Source organism: Mirounga leonina, unplaced genomic scaffold (assembly GCF_011800145.1).
Source record: "Mirounga leonina isolate KUSES-001 unplaced genomic scaffold, KU_Mleo_1.0 Mir_114, whole genome shotgun sequence".
Classification (NCBI taxonomy): domain Eukaryota; kingdom Metazoa; phylum Chordata; class Mammalia; order Carnivora; family Phocidae; genus Mirounga; species Mirounga leonina.
Window position 1 is genome coordinate 53,530,729 of NW_023270265.1, and position 22,277 is coordinate 53,553,005.

The window sequence follows — 22,277 nt, forward strand, 5'->3', positions numbered from 1 at the left end:
CAGGTATACACGGAGGTGCAGGTGTGGGTGCAGGTGCAGGTGCAGGTGTGGGTGCAGGTGCAGGTATACACGGAGGTGCAGGTGTGGGTGCAGGTGCAGGTGCAGGTGTGGGTGCAGGTGAAGGTATACACGGAGGTGCAGGTGTGGGTGCAGGTGCAGGTGTAGGTATACATGGAGGTGCAGGTGTGGGTGCGGGTGCAGGTGTGGGTGCAGGTGCCTGGCCCAGGGTAGGTGCTCAGCACGTGTGTGATGAACGTGTGCAGCCCAATGCGGACAGAAGGCATGGCTTTCCACACCTCAGCACTGACCCATCTGTGTTCCAGACACCAGGTGATGGGCCTGGCTTCGCGGCCGGTGGCCACCACACTGTGGCCGTGGCAGGCTCTTCCACCAGAGCTTGTGGGGCAGGGACAACTGGGTTCTGGTGCTGGCCTTGGGAGGACGTCGGACCTGAACTGAATCTTGCTGTCGGTGTGTGCCTGCAGGCTCGTGGAGCCTCGCTGCTGGGACTCGGGCTGGCCCTAACTTCACGTCAGTCGGTGCGGAGGGCCCCCCAGCCCCGCCTGGGGCCCACTTGTGGCCTCGTCACTGCGGCAGCCGGGCAAGCCCTTTCTGACGCAGGCAGATTTTCCTGCCAGCACCGCTTTTTGGGGAAATGAGCTGGGTCTCATCTTTGTGCTGGTGTCGAAGGGTCTGCCCAGCCCTCTCCCACAGGAGCATCCCCCTCTGAGCCCAGGACCAGGAGGCACCAGCTACCTGTCCACCTTCTCCAGGGTGTCTGCGACGTTGGCCAGTGGCTTCCGCAGCTGCTGCCGCAGGTGGTGCTGCAGCAGAGGGAGACTCGTGTTCCACTGGGTGGCACACACCACGTGGATGGGCCCGGGCTCGCCCAGCCGCACGGCCCGCTGGAGTGCCACGTCAAGTCTCCGCACCAGGTTCAGCTGGGTCTGCACAAAACATACGGGCCAGTCTGTGAAGACTGAAGGCGAGTCCCGCACACCACCTGGGGAGCTGGAGGGTCGGGAGGCAGCCGGTGGGGCCGGGGCCCGAAGTCTGAGTCTGTCTGTGGCAATGGCCCATGTCACCTTCTCTAGAAGGGACTGGTTGTCTGTAAGATACTTCCTTAAAAGGCCTAGAATGGGCTCTGCACACCCACAGATGTCTCTCTCCCATGAGCTGATTCCATCCAAGCGTGCGTATTTCTCGGGCTTGTATATTCACCGTGGCCTACAGCCAGTTATGCTTGCAACCCGAAGACCATCTTCTCTGTTCTGTGTTACAAGTGTGCCCCCACCAGCCAGGCTCTGGTCCCACATTCGAGGATGTGTGGAAGCGGCCTCCAGCCCCACGCTTCCACAGAGCCCCCCGGGGCTGCCCGGCGATCCTAACTCGGCCACGTCCCACGGCCTCTGGCTGCCAGCACCCTCAGGGCCTCCCCTCACACTGCCTCCTGAACTGGCACCTGAAGCCTCCCGACCAGTACCAGCAGGCAGAAGCCGAGGGACTGAGCTCCACACAGCCGCCCGTCGCAGCCCCTCAGGCCGCGTGCTCCGCTGCAGCCCGTGATCAAACCTGGGGCCGGTGTGTTCTGGCAGCCACGTCCTACACAGCCCTGGTCAGGCTCCTGCCAGGTGCCGGACAAGGTCAAGGCTACAAGAGCCACATGAGCAAGTCCAGCAGGAACATGAACATCCACCAGGCAGCAAGGAAGGCACCATGCGGAGCCTGCTGCAGTGCGGAGGACGGAGCCCTGTGCCTGCTGCTGGCCTCTGGCCGGAAGGCTCTCTGGAGGCGCCATGAGCTGATCCATGAGCGCCCGCCTCAGCTCCACATCAACGCTAGCCACCACTACTCTGTTCCAGTAGATTCTTTTCCTTTTAAGCTGCAAAGATTCTCATTAAAGAGTAGTCTAAAATAATCTCTGGATTCATTTCCTGGCAGGGCTGCCGGTCCAAATCCTACTGCGCTAAATAAGCCGATGGGAGAGAGCAGCCAAGCTCCCGTCGCCTGTAATTCTTTGCCACCATGTTTAGACAGCTGCTGCCGCGCCAGCTCATCGGAAAGAAGCTGCCTCCTCTCCAACGGCAGAACGAACGTGGCAAACAAGGCCACCATCTCCAAGTGGAGCAGCCGAGGAAGAGCAGCTCTGGTGAGCACAGTACCCCCCTCCCAGCGGGGTCCTCTGGACTTGCCCTCCCTGGACTCCCCGCCTCCCCCGCCCCACGCGCCCCTGGGGTCCCCGCCTCCCCCGCCCCACGCACCCCTGGGGTCCCCGCCTGCCCCACCCCACGTGCCCCTGGGCTCCCCACCTCTCCCCCACACATCCTGGGATCCCTGTATCCCCAACAACCTCTGATGACCCTCTTCTGCCCACCTCCGATCCCCAGCCCAGCAGCAGGCTGCATGAGCCCCACACGCCCGGCAGGCCAGATGGCCCTGGGAGCCGTGGGGGACTGTGCTCACTGCTGTGGAGAATGGCAGCCAGTCCTGGTGGGGCTCCTGCCAGAGAGGCCGAGTTCACGGGTGGGAACCCGAGGCACAGGAGGCTGGCCTAGTGTCCCCGTCACCTGGGAGCCAGCAGCTTCTAGGAAGTGTGCAAAACCGCTCAGTGATGCTGAGTCTGCTCAGGGGTTTACCTCAACAGCTGCTCGGACATAGATTTTAATTTTACTTTCGAGTCTTAAAGCTTCTAATTCGTACTCCAGGCATTCGATTTCAATCAGCTTCCCAGGATCCTGCAGGACACACACAGTTTTTGTATACATGGGAGATTTTTAATGAAAGCAATCACACACATTCATTAACTTCAAAGACCATTTTAAAATACATCTAACTTACTAGGTAGAAATTCAACAAGAAAACATAAGAGAATACAAAGACATATAACAAAAACTTAAAATGTTCCCCCAAAATGCAAAGATTTAAGTGAGAAAGCAAACAAAGTTTTTTTGATACCTTTTTAATTGTGGGGGGAAAAGGATAGTTAATTTCACTGGACATTGAATTTTTACTTGATTACACCAACTTCAGATGGCAAACGTGTTTTCTTTTACTTAATCCCTGACAGGGTTAGGATGAGAGCACCCTGCTTGGTGGAGGCAGAGGTGTGGGCAGCAGGAACCCGGGACTTGTCTTCGCGGGGCACACTGCGCTTCTACCAAACTGCAAAGCTTTCTGCGCTCCCGCCCGCTGTGACTGTGGTGAGACCTTCCCCATGTCCTCTCCCACATTACTGAGTGTGGTCAGTCCTGAACTGTAGCCGGTCTAGGAGGTGCGTCACTGTGAGTTAGTACAGAATGGTCACTGGTCTCCGCCTCAGTTCCCAGCTCAGCTCCTGAAACCCTTGTAATGCTCTAAGTGACAGAGCACCAGGAGCATCTTTCCTTCTAAAGATGTGATTCCCATGGGCTCCTGGGTGGGAGCTGGTCACACAAAGACCAAGCCATGATTACAAGCTTGGGACTCTCAGCCCTGCCGCTATCCTCCAGAAATGCATCAATAATTGGATCATGCCTACGTGAGGAAGCCCCCATAAAATCCCAATAGTACAGGGTTCGGAGAGCCTCCAGGTTGGTAAACATGTCCACATACTGGAAGGGTGACCCACCCCAACTCCACAGGGACAGAGGCTCTTCCCCACGCTTGGGACCCTCCGAGACCTTGCCCTCTATATGTCTTCATCTGGCCGTTCATCTGCATCCTTTATTATATAATAAATTGGTAAACCTGTTTCCCTGAGTTCTGTGAGCCACTCTGGAAAATTAATCAAACCCAAGGAGGGGGTTGTGGGAACCCTTCATTTGTAGGCAAAAAGGACAGAAGTTGTGGGTAACCTTGGGGACCTTCTACTCACCACTGGCACCAAAGTGGGGGAGCAGTTTTGTGGGACTGAGTCCTTCACCTGTGGGATCTGATGCTGTCTCCAATAAGAGCATCAGAATTGTCTAAAATTATAGGACACCCAGCTGGTGTCTCAGAGACTTGCTTGCTGTGGGGAAAACCCACACACATTTGGTGTTGGAAGTGCCGGAAGTGCACTGTTCTGTGCGAAAGCAAAGCAGAAACACTCAGGACTTGGAAAACCAGCTCTTCCCAGAGCAGTCAACATCACAAGTAATGACGTTCCACACCTTTTCTTCTCTCTATCCACACATCTTCACCGGGGGAAGTGTCTATCCAGAGCTTTCCCTTTTTTGGGGGGTTGTTTTCTTGATATTGAGAGTTCTCTGCATATCCTGGCTATGAAGTCCTTTATCAGATATGTGATTTGCAGACATTTTCAGTCAGGATCTGGTTTGTATTTTCACATTTTCTGAACAGTAGCAAAGAGCAAAGGTTCTTCATTTTAACAAAATGTATCAATTTCTTGTATGAATTATGCTCTTGACATCAAATCTAAGAATTCTTTGCATAACTCAAAGTCACAAAGATTTGATTTTTTTTCTCTAGAAGTTGTATAGTTTTGACTCTCACATTTAGGTCTACAGTGCATTTTGAGCTAATTTCTGTATATGGTGTGAAGTAGGGGGCCAATGTTTTTGTTTTGTTTGTTCTTGTTTTTGTTTTTTAACATGTGGCTATTCACCTGCTCCAGAACCATTTGTTTAAAAAGATGCCTTTTTTTATCCACCAGTTGCCATTACACCTCTGTCGAAAGTCAGCTGGCCGTATGTTTGCGGGTCTAAGCCTGGACTCATTCCATCTACGTCACTTCCTCGGGCCAGCGCCACACTGGCCCAACGACTGCGCATCTGCCACACGTCCGCCAGCGAGGTAGCGTCCACCTTCTGACACATGTGCATTTCCAGAGTGTCTCTGCGTTAGCTTGGCTCCTTTGCATCTCCATGCAAGTTTCATGATCAGTGTGTCTATCTCTGAAGCTCTCCTGCGAGGACTCTGCGTGGGAGCGCGCCAGAGCCGCCATCCAACCCGGACAGAATCCTGTGATTCACACCGTATCTTCACTCTAAACAGCCAATGACCTTTTGAAGAGATTCAACTATTTTTAAAAGTCTTTCGCATTTGTTCATGTTCTTGCCCTTTCTGGGGGCTGCTCTCTATTTTCTGCAGGTCTGGACTTCCATCTGGCGCCACTTTCTTCCACCTGAAGAGCTGCCTCTAAAGTTTCTTGTAATCTGGGTCAGACTCTTTCAGATTTTGTATATTTTAATAAATATTTTACCTCTGTTTTTTTTAATTTTAAAGATTTTTTTAAAAATTTATTTGAGAGAGAAAGAGAGAAAGCACAGAGGGAGAGGGAGAAGCAGGCTTCCCGCGGAGCAGGGAGCCCGATGTGGGGCTCGACCCCAGGACCCTGGGATCATGACCTGAGCCGAAGGCAGACGCTCAACGACTGAGCCACCCAGGCGCCCCTACAACACAGTATTATTAACTCCAGTCACCAAGCTGTACATTAGAACCTTAAAACTTATTCATCTTATAACTAAAAGTCAGTCCCCTTTGACCAACATCTCCCCCCTTCCTGCACCCCCTAGGCCTTAGCAAGCACCATTTTACTCTGTTTCTCTGTCTGGCTACTTTCTCTCAGCATAATACCTCTAGACTAGTCCATGTTGCCACAAATGGCAGGATTTCCTCTGTGTGTACACACAATACGTATATGTGCACAGTCCATATTATATGTTACATATATATAACTACATTACCTACAGACTGTGTGTGCATATGTCTGTGTGTGTATTTATACACACACATTTTCTTTATCCACTCATCCACTGACAGGTTGTTTCCGTATCTCAGCTATTGTGATTAATGCTTCAGTGAACACGGCGGGGTAGACATCTCTTTGAGATACTGATTTCACTTCCTCTGGATATATTCCCAGGAGTAGGACTGCTGGATCATACTGTAGTCTATTTTTAATTTTTCAAGGAACTTCCCCACTGTTTTCAATAATGGCTGTACCAATTGACATTCCCACCTGAAGTGTACAAGGGTTTCCTTTTCTCCACATCCCTGGGCATCTGAAGTGGGGCAGAAGCCAATACTTGTTACCTCTTGTATTTTTGATAACAGCCATTCTAGCAGGTGTAAGGCGATACCGTGGTTTTGATTGGTATCTCCCTGATGATGAGTGTACCGGATGGCCATCTGAGTATCTTCTTTGAAAAAACGTGTACTCGGGTCTTCAGCTCATTTTATTCATTAGATTATTTGGGGGTTTTTGCTACTGAATTGTATGAGTTCCTTACATATTTTAGATATCAATCCCTTATCAGATACATGGTTTGCAAATATTTTTCTCCTGTCATAGGGTGCCTTTCACTGTGTGGACTGTTTCCTTTGCTGTGCAGAAGCTTTTAGTTTGATGTAGTCCCACTTGTCTACTTTTGCTTTTGTTGTAATATTCAAAAAATAGCCAAGACCAATGTCAAGAAGCTTTTTCCCTATGTCTTCGTATAGGAGGAGTTTTATGGCTTCAGGTCCTAAAGGCCTTTAAACCATTTCAATTTTTGTGAGTGGTGTAATATAGGGGTCCAATTTCATTCCTCTGCATGTGGACGCCCCGTTTCCCCATCGTGTGTTATCAGTGCGCTTGTCAAAGACATTAATGTGTGTGGGTTGATTTCTGGGCTCTCAGTTCTACTCCGTTGTTCTATGCAACTATTTTTAAGCCAGGACCACACTGCTCTGATCACTACAGCTTTTTAACATAGGTGCAAACCAAGAAGTGTGATGCCCCCAGCTTTGTTCCTCTTTCCCAAGAGTGCTTTCGCTCTTCAGTGGTTCCATACAAATTTTAAGATTTTTAAAAAATTTTTGTGAGAAAGGCCATTGGAATTTTGATAGAGATTGCATTGAATTTGTACATGGTTTTGGGTAGTATAGACATTTTAACAATTTTAATTCTTTCAATCCATAAAAATTGAATATCTTTCCATTTATTTGTGTCTTCCTCAATTCCTTTTATCAGTGTCTTATAGTTTTCAGTGTATAGGCCTTTCACTTCCTTGGCTAAATTTATTCCTAAGTATTTTATGGTTTTGATACTATTATAAATGGGATTGTTTTCTTAATTCCTCTTTCAGATAGTTCATTGTTAGTGTACAAAAACTGATTTCTGCTGATTGTGAATTTTGCACTTTACTGAATTTGCTCATTAGTTCTAACAGTTTTTGGTGGAATTTTCCCTTTAGCTTTTCACCATGGAGTATGATGTGAGCTGTGGGCTGGTCATAGATGACCTTTGTTATGTTGCGATAACATTCTTTCTATACCAAATTTGTTGAGAGTTTTATCATGAAAGGATGTTGAATTTTGACAAATGCTTTTCTTGCATGTGTTGAGATGATCATATGGCTTTTATCCTTCTTTCTGTTAATGTGTTGCATCACATTTATTTGATTTGTCTGCGTTAAACCATTCCTGCATCCTCAGGATAAATCATACCTGATCTTGGCATATGATCTCTACAATGTGCTGTTGAATCTAGTTTGCTGGTATTTTGTTGATGACTTTTGCATCCATGTTCATCAGGGATATTGGCCTGTGGTTTTCTTTTCTTGTGCTGTCTTTGTCTGGCTTTGCTATCAGAGAGATTGTGGCCTTAAAAATGAGTTGGGGAGTGTTCCTTTCTCTTCAGTTTTTTTTTTTTTTTTTTTTTTTTGAAGAGTTTTTAAAGGATTGGCATCAATTCTTCTTTAAATGTTTGGTATAATTCACTAGTGAAGTCATCTGGTCCTGGGCATTTCTTTGTTGGGAGATTTTTTATTACTATTTCAAACTACTTACTAGTTATCAGTCTATTCAGATTTCCTATTTCTTCATGATTCAGTCTTGGTAGATTGTATGTTTCTAGGAATTTATCCATTCCTTATAGGTTATCCATCTTGTTGGGGTATAATTTTCATAGTGTTCTCTTACAATCCTTCGTATCTCTGTGGTATCAGTGGTAATGTCTCCTCTTTCATTTCTGATTTGATTTGAGCCTTCTCTCCTCTATATATGTCTATTAAGCCCATTTGGTCTAAAGTGTAGCTCAAGCCCAATATATCCCTAATGATTATCTGTTTGGATGATATATCCACGTTGAAAGTGAAGTCTTGCAGATCCCTACTATTATTGTGTTGCTGTATATTTCTGCTTTCAGATCTGTTAATACTCACTTCACGCCCTTAGGTGCTCTAATGCTGGGTATATATGTATGCACAACTGTTACATTCTCTTGATTAATCAATTGTTTATCATTATATAATGATCTTCTTTGTCTCATTACTTTTTTTTTTTTTTTTTTTTTTACTTTTGGATAAGTAAGTATAGCTACTCCTGCTCTTTTGGTTACCATCTGCATGGAATATCTTTTCCCATCCCCTCACTTTCAGCCTATGTGTGTCCTTAATGCTGAAGTAAGTCTCTTGTGGGCAGCATATAGTTTGGTCTTTCTAAAAAAATTTTAATTCATTCAGTACTCTATGTCTTTTAATAGGCGAATTTACTCCTTCATATTTAAAGTAATTGTTAATAGGTAAGAACTTATTATTATCATCTTCTTTTCTGGCTGTTTTATAGTTTCTTTGTTCCTTTCTGTTGCCTTCTCCTTTTGTGATTTGATGATTCTCCAGTGTGGTATGCTTTGACTCTTTTCTTTTAATCTTTTGTGCATTGTGCTTTGTGGTTACCATGAAGCTTACAGAAAACATCTATAGTCATGACAATCTATTTTAAGTTGAAACAACTTCACTCCAATCACATACAAAAACTCTACCTTTTTACCACTCCCCACTACATTTTATATTTTTCATGTCACAATTTATGTCTTTTAATGTTCTGTATCCATTAACAAATTATTGTAGCAAGTTATTCTTAGTAATTTTGTCTTTTAGACTTTATACCAGGTGAAGTGATTTATACACCACCATTACAGTATAAGAGTATTCTGATGTGACTATATACTTACCTTTACCAGTCAGATTTATACTTTTGTATATTTTCCTGTTACTAATTAATGTCCTTTCACTTCACCTTGAAGAACTCTCTTTAGCGTTTCTTTGAGGGCAGGTCTAGTGTTGATCAACCCCCTCAGCTTTTGTTTGTCTGGGACTGTCTTTCTCTCTCCTTCATTTCTGAAGGACAGCTTTGCTGGATAAAATATTCTTGTCTGGCAGTTTTTCCTTTCAGCACTTTGAATATATCATCCAATCCCTTCCTGGCCTGCAAGGTTTCTGCTGATAAATCCATTGAGAGCCTTATGGAGATTCCCTTGTATCAGATCATTTTGGTTCTCCTGCTGATTTCAAAATTCTCTCTTTTATAACAATAATAATTTGTATAATAGAACTTTGACACTTTTATTATCATATGCCTTGGTGAAGTCTTCACTGGGTCGAATCTCTTATGGGACCTCTGAGCTTCGTGTACTTGGATGACCTCTTCTCCAGATTTGGGGGGTTTTCAACCATTATTTTTTTAAATCAGTTTTCTTGCCCCTTCCTCTCCTTTTACCTCTGGGACTCCCATAAAGCACATATTGTTTTGCTTGCTAGTATCCCATAATTCACATAGGCTTTCTATGCTCTTTTTCACTTTTTCTCCTCTGGAAAATTTCAAATGACCTTTTAGTTTACAAATTCTTTTTTCTGCTTGATCAAGCCTCCTATTGATACTCTCCACTATACTTTTCACTTCATTCACTGTATTTATTCTTCGGCTCCAGGATCTCTATTTGACTGTTTTTCTAAATGATTTTTATCACTATTGAACTTCTCATTTTGTCCACGTTTTTCCTGATTTCATTGTGTATCTGTGTTCCTTTAGCCTGCTGAGCTTCCTTAAAACAATTATTTTGAATTCTTTGTCTGGCAGTTCATATACCTCCATTTCTTTGGAGTAGGTTACGGGAAAATCGTTGTGTTTCTTTGGTGGTATCATGTTTCCCTGATTTTCTGTGTTTTTTGTAGCCTGTGTTGATGTCTGGGCATTTGGTGAAGTAGTCATCTCTTGCAGACTTCACAGTCCAGTTTTGGTGGGGAGAGACCTTCCCCTGTGGGTGGGGTGAGAATGCCGGCTAGTAAGATGGGGCTGGCAGCTATCGTGCTAGGGAAGGCCCAGCGTCATCGTCTCCAGCCTCAGCAAAGACTGCAGGATTCCTCAATAGTCAAGGCTGCTGGTCTCCAGTTTCAAGGTCTGTTGGGGTCCTTGGTGGCGAAGGCTGCTGGGGACCTCCTGATCACTTTTTCTCCCATGGGGATGTCGTGGCCATGGGGATCTCTTTTGGCACTGGGTCTGGATTGCAAGCACCTTAGCAGTGGTGGCACGGATTTCTGGTGCACAGATGCCCATGGGGCAGTCGTGGAGCTGGAGACTACATCGGGGTGCTTGCGCAGCAACAGCAGTTCTGGGGTCCTGGGCACTGGCTAGCTGACAGAAGCCATCCTGGGTGTGACATGGGTGTGTGTCCAGTGGCCAGGAAGCCGGGATCTAGATCTAACTGCTTTAAATTCCGTGGCAGGAACTATTCTCAGCCCTGTGTAACTCTGAAGACTGGTCCCCGGTCTCTGGTTAGGTGGCCCCCTCTCCAGCTTGTGTAGTTCCCTTCCACACGTGCACGAATCAGAACTCAGCTGAAGACTCCAAGGGGGAGCCTCTGGAGCTCTCCAAAACTCTCATTTTGTGCAGTTCACTCCTCTCTGGTGCTCAGTCCTGTGAGCTGGAGCTGCTCTGTCCTCCTGACTGCCAACTCCTCCTCAATCCAGGTAGACTGTCTCGGGCTTCACCTGTGTTCCCCTCCCTCGCCAAGTCTGCAAAGTCTCCAGGCAGTAAGCTCTGGGTGATGATAAGACTCACCCGCATTTGTTGCCCACCTCTCAAGCTTTGCTTTCCTTCATTAGCTGTTGTTCAGGGTCTTGAAAAATATTATTTCATATATTGTTTGGTTTTTTTAGTTGTTTCAGGCATGAGGGCCTTTTACTCCAACTTGGCCAGAAAAAGTTCATTTCTTTCACTATGTCAATTTCATATTCTTCCCTCCTTTTAAGAAAAGGTTCACTTATTCCTCAACAATCATACAGAATGACAGGTTTGTTTTGTTTACCATTCCTCTTAAGAGGACAGTGAAACGTCAGGCAGTGCAGTTCAGTGTTGGAAATCTAACTCTGCCTCACAGTCACTTCTGGTTTCCTCAATTATGACTCTTCCCTCTTGGCTGATGTTGCTCCACACCGATCCCCTGAGTGACCCAGCTCTTGGACTTCCCAGCCAGGAGGCTCGTCAATGCAGGGAGACCCTCTGAAGAAAGAGCTGACAAACCCTGAACATCTGAACATGCCCACTTTAGGGAGACTGTAATGATGTTAACATCCATTTCTCTGTTCAGCAAAATCTGCCGAGCACCTCTGAAGTGCCAGGCATTGCGCTGGGAAATGGGGCTACAACAGCAAACGGATCAGGCAGGTCCCTGTCCTCCAAGAGGTTGTGTTCTCATAGCGAAAATGGACAATCACCAAGTAACACATAAACATCGTCATTAGGCATAAAGGTCAAGATGTAATAATGTAACTAACAACTTACCAGGAAAATGTAACAGTTCCAATACCCATAAATAATGACAAATGTATGCTGTAAAAATGAGATACTCATATTTGCAGGGAGAGATTTAACACATTTCTCATAGAAATCAAGAGAGTCAACAGATAAAAATGAGTGTGGATGTAAAAATCTAAACCAATTAACACTGAGAGCTCTTTAGTGGATACCTACAGAATCCTTTACTTAAAAAATGAAGACATCCTTTTCGAGTATGCACAGAACATTTACACAATTTAAGAACAACAAGTACTGAGCATGTTGCAAAGGGCAGTGAGGAGAGGGTGCTGTGATCTCAGAGGTGCAATACCCTGGGCCCTCGGCACTTGAGTTACACATTTAACTTTTAAAAAGAACCAGTGCCCTGGGAGTGTGTGGTCCTCCTGGTGCTGAGCGTGGCCCTCTCACAGGAGGTTGCTCTCTGCGGGTGGTCTGAGCAGGGTGAGACCCCAGTGCTAAGGCTGGGCCACTGTGTGTGGAAACAGAAGATGGGAATGGGGCCGTAAAAGCACTCTGAAGTCCTTCAAAAATAGCTGCCTCCGCTGTTTCCATCCCCTGTGCTCTCTGGCCGCGGAGTTCTCCGGCCTCAGCGCTACCCACCCCCGCACGCCCGTCCCAGCTCTCCCATCTGGCAGTCCTATCCAAGTACTGCCAGACTGTCAAGGTCCAGGTGAAGCTTTATTTCCTTTTTTAGAACAATTTCCAGATCAACAGAACCACAAATGTGACTGATTTCCCTTCTGCTAAACTGTATGTCTTATTACCTGCACCATGGAAGGGGTCCTATGCTAGAGCTTTATTTAGAGGGAAACTTGGGAGAAGCAGCTGATATCTAAGACTCACAGGTACTTTGGGACTAAACACAGCAGGTGCCCCATGGAAAAGGCAGGAAGTGACGCTGGGGGCCCCACGGACCGTGGCAGCGAGAGTGCGTGATGTGCATGTCATATCATCTCAGCTGGGTGAAATGCACATGTGGAAAACGAGGCACTTTGCCAACCACACTGCTAGGCCCTCCTGCGGGAGGGTTTGGAATTTCTTCCCCTCCCTTTTGCCTTCTTCGTCCAGGTGACGCCGAGCAGATGCCGTACATCCATCCGCAGTCACCCATCACTTACTGTGCTGTTAATACTCTTCAAGTCTGAGAGGCAGCCAGAGGAGATCTCCTCACATTTCAAGGTCAAAGAGAGACGAGCCAATTCAAAAAGCAAAAGAATCCTGAAAATGAAGAAGCAAAAGAGCAATGGATCAGAGGAGGCGTCAGGGACCACTTACCTGCATGTACCTGTAGGGGAGAAAAAGCAGTCATCGTTTAACCAGAGGTGGGAAATAAAAATAAAACAAACATCCTAGGGCCATGGTCCCCAAGCCCAGCCCCCGCCAGGCCCTGCAGAATTTGGCGGCAATGAAGAGCTCCGTCCGCTGGGTGAACTGCTCCTCCTTCTCTGCCCTCAGGTGGGTACTAGTGCAGGGAAGAGGCAGGAAAACGCCCCGCACAGCCTCTCGGTGCCTCAGGTGTCACCGTCTGAATCATCAGAGCAGTGGGAGCAACACGGGGAACAGCCACGAATTTCCTGACTCAATGCCTCTTCCTCCGACCACGGGACAAGCATCCAAGGATACCACCAGTCCAGGGCTTTGTAGAAAGAAGCAGGCTGATGTTAACATCTACATGGGAATGCAAAGGACCCAGGAGGGCCGAAGTGACTTTGAAAACAAGGCTGGAGGACTAGACCACCTGATCTTGAGACTTAACATAAACCCGTAGGAGTCCAGGCCTGATATAGGACAGGCCCGGGTCCTCCGCCTTGACCGTGACATCCTGGACCAGGCAGTTCTTGGTTGGGCACGGGAGACACATCCTGCACACCCCAGTTCCTTGAGGAGCACCCCTGGCTGCCAGCCACGAGGTGCCAGGAGCAGCCCCCACGGTGGCCACTGGTAGTCTCCAGACATGCCAAATGTCCCCTGGGACAAGCCGGTGCCCTTTCTGCCCTTTGCGAGCTAACCATCACAGTCCTACCCAGGACGCCAAATGGCTAGTCTGCTGTAATAACCGAACTCGGTGTCGCCACCCTCCCCAACCTGCACTCCCGCCATCCCTGCCCACCTCCTCCCCCTGCTCAGCCCCTGGAGCTCCAAGGGACCTGGCAGGCCTGGCTTGACATCCTGCCCCTCGGTGCTCCCTGAGCTCCGGCCACACGGACCCACTGCGCAGGTAAGGAGGGAGAACCCGGAAAGATATAAATCACTGGGTTTTGGTCCTTTTTTCAGTTTTAAACTAACAGAACATTTTTTCCCACCCAGAATTCTAGGCACAGAAGCCCGGGTGGAGGGGTGTCAGCAGGGTCCCTCACTCAGAGTTGGGAGCCTGAGGCTTTTAGACAGGAAGGACCTGAAAGCAAACACAGAAGGCAGCTCGGGACAGGCGGCCCAGCCAGCGCAGGACACACCCTCTCCTCCAGGCCCGAGCAGCACCAAGCAAACGCAGACCGCACGCGAAGCCGAGGAAACCTAACTGTCCACATCAGGAGCTGCTGGGCTCAACCCCTCTGGCCACACACAGTAAAAGCAGAAGTTCTTACAAAAGTAAAGCCACAGAGACACCGCAGGGGATAGAACCATTTTCAAACTTGGAGGGTGGGAGGGCCTTGCTGGGCACATAGGTAGAGATGGGGGACACAAGGCCAAGCCTGGCTCATGGTGGGGGTTAGGGGGCACACAAGTGGGGGTCAGGGTATGCAGCCAGCTCTGAGCTGGGGCCACACGGCCTGGACTTCTGGGAGACCCAGGTCAGGCCTGACTCACAGGGCTATTGGGCAAGGAATCCGCGACAGGCCCAGGACTGATGGGAATGAATATGAGTTCAAATTATTCTTATATTAAATAAAACATTTCTGTACATCAAAAATTAATTTTAAAAACCTAAAAGGTATACAAACTGGGACAATTGATAAATATACTAGAGCTGGAGTGCTCAAATTTTAAAATAGAAAAATCTGCAAGTCAATAATGAAATGGTTTATATCCTACTTATAAAAAATGGGCAAAATAAGTGTATAGGAAACTAATAAAGGGAAAAAATGCCAGGAAATGTAGGATAAAACACCAGCAGTCAGAGGACGGGGTGAGAGCAACAGCATGCCCCTCTCCTCGGAGAGGTCAGAGGCAAGGGTCTTCACATGCGTGCTCCGTGTGGCTTTTGCAGCATGCATCAGTGCCCCAGAGTCCCATTTCTAGAAACTTCCCCTGGAGCTGCTCATATCAGTAGTGAGACCCCCAAGGGAGGGCCCAGCTGTAACAAGGGATGCTGGAGGGGACACTGCACATTCGTGCATACACATGTCTATGCATGTGCATGGGTTCTCCTAACCCCAAGTGCTCTGACTGGCCTCCTAGAAGGCCTGAAAACCCATGTTAAGAACTTAGTTGCAGAATATTTTGTGATGCAGAAACATGTTCACAATTCATATGGGAGAAGTAGATTAAAAACCTAGGTGATAATAATGTTGAAAATATACATTGATCCATTTTCAAACTTCCTACAGTTACTGCATATTAAATTTGAAATAAGAAAAAAAATCATGAAAATCATTTAAAGATTTATTTATTTTAGAGAGAGCGAGTATGGGGCTGGGGGACAGGTAGGGGCAGAGGGAGAGAGAATCACAAACAGACCCTGCATTGAGCATGGAGCCTGATGTGGGGCTCAATCTCGCGACCCTGAGACCATGACCTGAGCCGAAACCAAGAGTCGGATGCTTAACCAACTGCGCCACTAGGCGTCCCAATGATGAAAATCATTTTAAAAATATGTATATACACCACCCCTGGTGCATTAAATCTGTACAAATTCAAAAGCCGTGGACAAGTTCCTACAGGAAGTGACAACATGAACACGAGCCATCTTGTGGTCCCTTTCATCCAATCTACTGCAGGCGGCCTCAGGATGCCTGGTGACCCTGCTCCCTGGTGTTCATGGCCTGTGTGATCCCTTCCCTTTGAGTAACTCACTGCTAACCAACAGGAGACCTCAACCTTGGGCCTGATCAGATCCCAAGCAATTCTGACTTCCCTTGCGCTGGCCAATTATCCCTAGCTGGCTCTGATAAAGCACCCGCTCGTCGAGCTTCAGAAGAGACCACGGCCCCGCCAACACGTGGATGGCAGCTGCACCTGGATTCCCATCCCACAGACACCGTGAGAGAATCAACATGCATCGTCGTAGGCTGCAAGCTCTGTGGTAATTTGTGAAGCAGCAATGGATAATACACCCCCTATATGAGTTTTCTAAGGCGGCTGTGATGGATTACCATCAACTAATTGGCTTAAACAACAGAAATTCCATCTCTTACAGTTCCAGAGGCCAGGAGACTAAAATCAGGGTATTGCAGGACCACGCTCCCTCTGAGACCTCTGCCGCAAGAGCCTTCCTTGCTCTGCTGGCTTCTGGTGTTCGTCAGCAAGCCTTGGTGCCCCTTGACTTGCAGCTACAACACTCCAATCTCTGCCTCTATCGTCACCCGGCCTTCTTCATGGTGAGCATCTGCATCCCAAATTTCCCTCTTCTTATAAGGACAAAAGTCACTCATTAGTGCCCATCCTAATCCAGTATGACCCCATCTTAACTTGATGACATCTGCAAAAACCCTATTTCCAAATACGATCATGTTCACAGGCAGCAAGGGTCAGGACTTGAATAGATCTTCTGGGGGAACACAGTTCCACCCATAACACCCCAAAATTAACGAATGAGTGACAGACTGAAAACAGACATAAATAATTATTATAGACAACGGCCAAAACGTTTCATGTGTTAGGAGTGCAGAGAAGCTGATGAGAAAATCATTGAGAACTCAAAAGATAAAGTCTCAAAAGGGGTAGTTCAGAGGCCTCCACATATGGCTGAGTATTACACCTCATGGGTAATCGGAGGCGCACAGACGGAAACCAAAGCAGTAAGATCATTTCAGCCACCACGTTAACAGGGTGGCGGTGGTGTCCATTCTTTTAAGTCAGCACACGTGAGAATGTGACAAAACAGCTGCTAGATTGGGAAGCACACCCATCATTTCTGTGGGAATAAACTAGAATAAACATTCTAGTTCATTCTGTCAGCCTCTGGCTCAGCTATCCATTCCCGGGAATCCAAGCCAGGACGCCTCCTAAATGCAAACAGCACCCAGAGGATGGAGGAAGGCACAGGATTGAAAAACTGAGTGCTGGGGGTGGAGGACTCTAGCTGCTGAGACGTTAGACTGCTACTCAGAAAGCTGTGAGCTGTTTCAGTAACTTGAAAAGTACCTATGCTGAGAAGCTAAATTTGATTTAAAATGTACGATATGAAGCTACATATCCCAAATGCTCCTCAAACAGTACAAACCTCAAGACCAGAAAGGAGTAGAATCTCCACAATGGCTAATGCTTGATACGGTACAACGATTACGTAGATGTGAAAGTGGAAAAAACACGAACACTTACTTTTCTTCTCTGATTGAAGGGAAGCGCTGGTGATTATAGTAACTTAAATGTTTATAGGCCTTCTTCAGAATTGAGTTCACATCTTCAGGTAACTCATTTTTATCCAATTTTCTAGAATTTATTCAAACAATAAATAACCAAAATATCATGTCAGATTTGTTCAAATTATCCTAAGACAAACTCCAAGTCTAGGAACCTGTGTTTCCCACTGAACAGGCCTAAAAAATCCCTCTTCCTTCGTTCCTTCACTCTCCAAGATGACTTCTCACACCTCCTCACTCTCCTCACTCCCAGAACAGGCTCCTTTTCCCTGTATAGCCCCTCTGCCAGAACCAGACCCATAGGAGGGCAACCTTGTAGGCTGGCTTGGCCCTTCATACCTCCCCGGTTCAGGACCCTGGGCAGCAAACTGCCTCCCTCTGGACAGCTTCCCTCTACTCACACACACACTGGATCTCCTCATGCCTTCTCCTCGTATGCACTGGATCCCCTCGCTGCCCTTTCTTCCCACACACTGGCTCTCCACCTCCTAATTCCCTCTTGCCACTTTAGCAGACATATGCATACAGTTCCATTCTTCCTTCACTTTGAACCACTACTATCAGGGTTTCACCCAAATTAACTACTCCTATTTGTCAAGGTCAAGTGTCAAGCCTCATGTGGAAGGGCCTATTAGACAGATCTCACCCAGCCAGTGACTCTCCTCCTAAACCACTTTCCTCACTGGCTTAGAAGCTACACTCACCCATGGGAAGCCTCCCTCTGGCCACTTCTAAGTAAAGGGAGACAAGGCAGAGTCCCATCCTCTGGGCCGAGGCCTCACCCTACTGTTCCACCCTCACCCACCCCCTGGCACAGCCATATCCCCTCTAGATGGCACAGAGACCCCGGGTCAGCACCTAAAACTCCTAAACCACTTACGCTTTTAGCATATTAATGTGGTAAGTGACAGCCAGGCTAGCGGAGGTTTTCTTTTCTTCCTCTAACTGAAGCTCATCCACTAATTCATGTCTCACCTGTTATAAGATGGGACAGAATTATTAATTGATTTAAACAAATAATTAGGTAGAGATCCAGATACTAATTACTATTTTACAATTATTCTTCCTTTAAAATTAATATTTGTAATGAACAAGTATCTCTTTATTAATGGCATTTTATATTTAGTTTTCATATAGAACCCGAGTTGATTTCCTATATGTGAAAGTTAGCAGATGATGACATTCCTCATACATATTGTAGGGTTTATGATTACTTTATATTAACAAATTTTCTGCTAGCCTTTTTGTCATTCAGTGCTGTTACAAGTGTAATATTCAGAGATCACAATGAAGGCAAAAAATTTTATTTTGCTTTCTCAATGTGTGCACGATGTATGTATGCTTTTGCCTCTCGGTGGATAGACTTGGTTGTTTTTATACACGGTTCTCCAAAAATGACATTTAAGAAAATTACTTCTGCCTACATTTTTCAAAATGCCAGCTTACCATAACAGAAAATATGTGTCGATATTTCTGTGGCACGCTAGCTTTTATAAATGGCGCTGCAGTGACACAAAATTTTGCAGCCTCTTCCTTTTTTCCAGCTTGTAGATAACAGTCCAGAAGCTCCCTGGATAGTATAAAAATACTGGATATTAAAACCTGATGAAATCGTTTTCTGCTGCAAATGTCTAATAACCAGGTTGCATTTTATTACATTTCACAAACTTCAGAAACAAACAGGGATCAGGCAGCTCCTTACTCCACACCTGCAGCATGTGGCTCAGCAGGGGCTGAGAGAGCTATGCTACTCCTGGCAGGAGGGAAAGGAAATGTTTGCACCATAACTACCTCCAACACTTATAATAGCATTTTTAAGAAAGACTGTATTTATACTTATTTTCTGTTAAAAGCTCCCCAAATAGCCATAAAGCAGGTAAAGAAAGCCTTTAGATTCTGGATTCCAACCTCAGGGCGGATCCTCTGGATCCTCCTTGCAGACATGCACCCAGTCGCTAGCCTGCACATGGTACTTCCCAGAGATAGCACAAGTCTGGCTGATTGCCTTCCGGTCCACTCGGCACAAGGATCATATGCTGACATCTCTCACTGTGGCTTCTCAGGGCTGTCCCTAGGCTGATGCACAAGGAGCACACTTCCCTAAACAGGGCCATTTTGGCTGAGTTTTATGTTGCTAAACTGTCTACTGCATAACAATTCACTGAACTAAGTTAAAGCCACGAGCCAGGATTATGACACAAGGTCACACGTCCTGTGTTTTGAGTCTAAACACTCATCTTGCTGTAACACCCATATGATCAGGACACTGCGATTTTATCTATAGACCTCATCAGACAAGACACAAAAACCGTAATCCTAACTACAGAGTAGAAAGCATGTAAGATAATCATCCCCCTGGGAGCAAGCGGGAGGGGAAGGAGGTCAGAGGCTGCCAAGCGTGGTTGCTTAGGGACTTGTGGCAGGGCATCCAACTCACAGCATCAGCTCTGCCCGCCACTCCTTGTCCTCTTCTTCAGTCTGATTTAACACGTTGACAATTTGGGAGAAGCTGGAGATCAGATGGTGATGATATCCCGGCTTGAGAAATGGCCTCACCATTTGCCAGTAGAGGACTGATGCGTTATACACCAGGAAGTAATACCTGCAACGTGAGCAGAGGAAGTCTGAGACTAGGTCCCGAGCCCGTCCAGAGCCTGTCGGAGCGGCCTCAGGCAGGAGCCTCGAGTCCTCTGTCCCCAGTAGATGGCAGCAGCACCATCTGAGCCGCTCTGAGCTGCGGGCACCCACACTGCCTACGCAGAAGGGGCTGGAGGCTGCAGTTCAACCCCAGCCATGATGACCCGGCCACATGACTCCTGAGTCCAGACTAGAGATCCCTTCACCCATTCAGTCATTCCAAAAGTGATCAGCTCCCTGTGAAAATACACCAGTAAGCGAGGTCTCCTTTGGTTCCCAAGAGATAGACAAGAACAGGCAAGTGCAGGGGGAATCAAGGAAGGCTTCCTGGAGGAAGTAACATCCTGCTGAGACCTGAAATGTGAGGAGCGATCAGCCCTGAGAGCAGTGCAGGGAAAGGGTCTGCCAGGTAAAAAAGAGGGAGAGCAGAATCTTTGGGGAACAAAGTCCCCATGCCTGTGCATGAAGGGCAAAGTGGGGCAGGAGGAGGGGTGAGGAGAGGAGCAGGGACACCCCTCAGAAGGTGGGCTTCTTCCTGAGGGCTGGAAGGAGCCACTGGAGGAACTGGAGTAAGGGCACCACAGGGCCAATTTGCCTTTCTTGCTGTAGGCCTCTCTGAGAGGCCAGCTCTGCCTTGTAAGACCCAGGGTGCATGGGGAGGAGGCTCACAACAGCACTGATCAGGAGCCCGAAGGAGTGAATCAGGATTTACACCTGAACCTCCTTAAATAGGTTGTATTAATACCACTTTGTGTGCAAACTTAATAGTTTCAATAATCTTTCTTTTTGATGAAGGAAACATTAATTAAGTAGAAAACTGTGCTAGAGTTTTAGCTGAATCGCTATAGACAGGAGGCCTTGGCCTGGGCAATCTGCCAGAGGGAACAGAGGCAAGGGGGGGCAGGGGAGGGCGGGACTCTGATGCTGAGCCCTCAGAGAGGCCCAGACACTAAGAGGGCCACGGAGACCGGCCAAAGGAGAAGTGTCCACAGAGAACACAGACAAAAGCCGTCTGCATATCACAGCAACCACAGGACAGACAAAAGGAGGAGGCCAAGGGAATCGTGTGTGTATGGGACCCAGCTCTACACGCTAGAAACAAGCATACAACAAGGACACAACAAGGACAAAACCCCCCACAGTCCAAACAGGTAGAACCACTTGGTAAATCCTGGTTCTGTACCTTTTACACAATCCCAGTTAGAAATGGCCAATTCTATATACCTACCTGGGTTCTCCTTTTGCAAAGTTTATTGCCTTCATATACTGAGTCACACAATTTTCAAATTCCTCCTAAAACAACATAAAAATGCACAATTGCATTGAATTTGCCACTGAAACATCAATCATTGCTCGTGGTCACTTCCGTGGACATTAAGCCACACTAAGGACTGGCCTGGGAGCCCATGTATAAGCAGCAGGAGCCTGGGCGCCTCGCGCGTCCTCAGGCACACCCGGCTGGGCTCAAGGGCAGCTGTCCTGGGCACAACCAGGGCACCAGGATGCAGACGCCAAAGGTCAGACAGGAGCTTCGGGGAAAAGCACAAGCGGGAAACTGATGATAAATCTGCTCGCTGACCTTTCCATAAAGAGTACTTTATTTTATTTATTTATTTATTTGACAGAGAGAGACACAGCGAGAGAGGGAACACAAGCAGGGGGAGTGGGAGAGGGAGAAGCAGACTCCCCGCCGAGCAGGGAGCCCGACGTGGGACTCGATCCCAGGCCCCCGGGATCATGACCTGAGCCGAAGGCAGACGCTTAACGACTGAGCCACCCAGGCGCCCCATAAAGAGTACTTTAGGATTTGTCTAGCCTGACACAATTTTGGAAGCAGGTGAGATTGTAACTCTTTCCACACAAGATGTAAAATTTTGAGGAGAATCAAGGCAGCCTCAGGGAAAACCTCGAGTGGGACAAACCATTAGGTATTCGTTTAGGAACGGGGACCTGGTGGGGGTCCCACTGAAGGTTAGGGTTGGAAGGCTTCACCCTCAGATGGACGCCTGCTCCCCGGGGCATCTCTCACCAGGTTTTCGGTGGACTTGGGGGCACAGAGCTGGGCCTTACACAGGTGCGCTCGGCCCAGGAACTGGGTGACCGGCCCCTTCACCTTGAAGTACATCTGGATGCAGTCGTCACTCATCTCGGGGTGCCCCATCTGCAAGACACCACCCCGCGGCCATGAACGGCCCCAGAAGGGTGCCTGCGGATGCAGCGCCAGGCAGCGGCTCTGCCAAGACCTGAGGTCGGCACCCCCGCCCCGGGTGCTACCGCGGTCTCCGGCTCCACCTCGTGCTCCCAGAAACAGAGACCCTCCTAGGACCCCCGACCCCGTACCTTCAGCGCATGTTCTGCACACAAAACAAACAGGTCGGGGCTGAAGCTCTCCATGGGGTCGAACTCTGATTTGCCCAGGTTGGCCGACTTAATCAGCGCATAAGCCCTCTTCAGGGACGCGTCATCTACCAGGACAACAGTGGAGAAAGGTGTGGTCAGGAGAAAGCCCGCACGGCATCACTGCGCACCGGGGGGCCAGTGTGGGAGGGGGCCGGCGGCCGGGCGTCCCCCCCCCCC

The 22,277-nt window shown here is 47.8% G+C and overlaps 1 protein-coding gene across 1 annotated transcript in view; it reads right to left on the bottom strand.

Moving 5' to 3' along the window:
• CFAP46 (cilia and flagella associated protein 46) overlaps positions 1–22,277 on the bottom strand; it is a 99,540-nt gene that overhangs the window by 76,497 nt on the left and 766 nt on the right. The window contains 10 exon segments of the mRNA XM_034987446.1: positions 757–947; positions 2,637–2,735; positions 12,660–12,759; positions 17,023–17,133; positions 17,944–18,038; positions 18,510–18,633; positions 19,501–19,665; positions 20,929–20,993; positions 21,730–21,861; positions 22,041–22,165. Coding sequence (XP_034843337.1) covers positions 757–947; positions 2,637–2,735; positions 12,660–12,759; positions 17,023–17,133; positions 17,944–18,038; positions 18,510–18,633; positions 19,501–19,665; positions 20,929–20,993; positions 21,730–21,861; positions 22,041–22,165 — 1,207 coding nt within the window.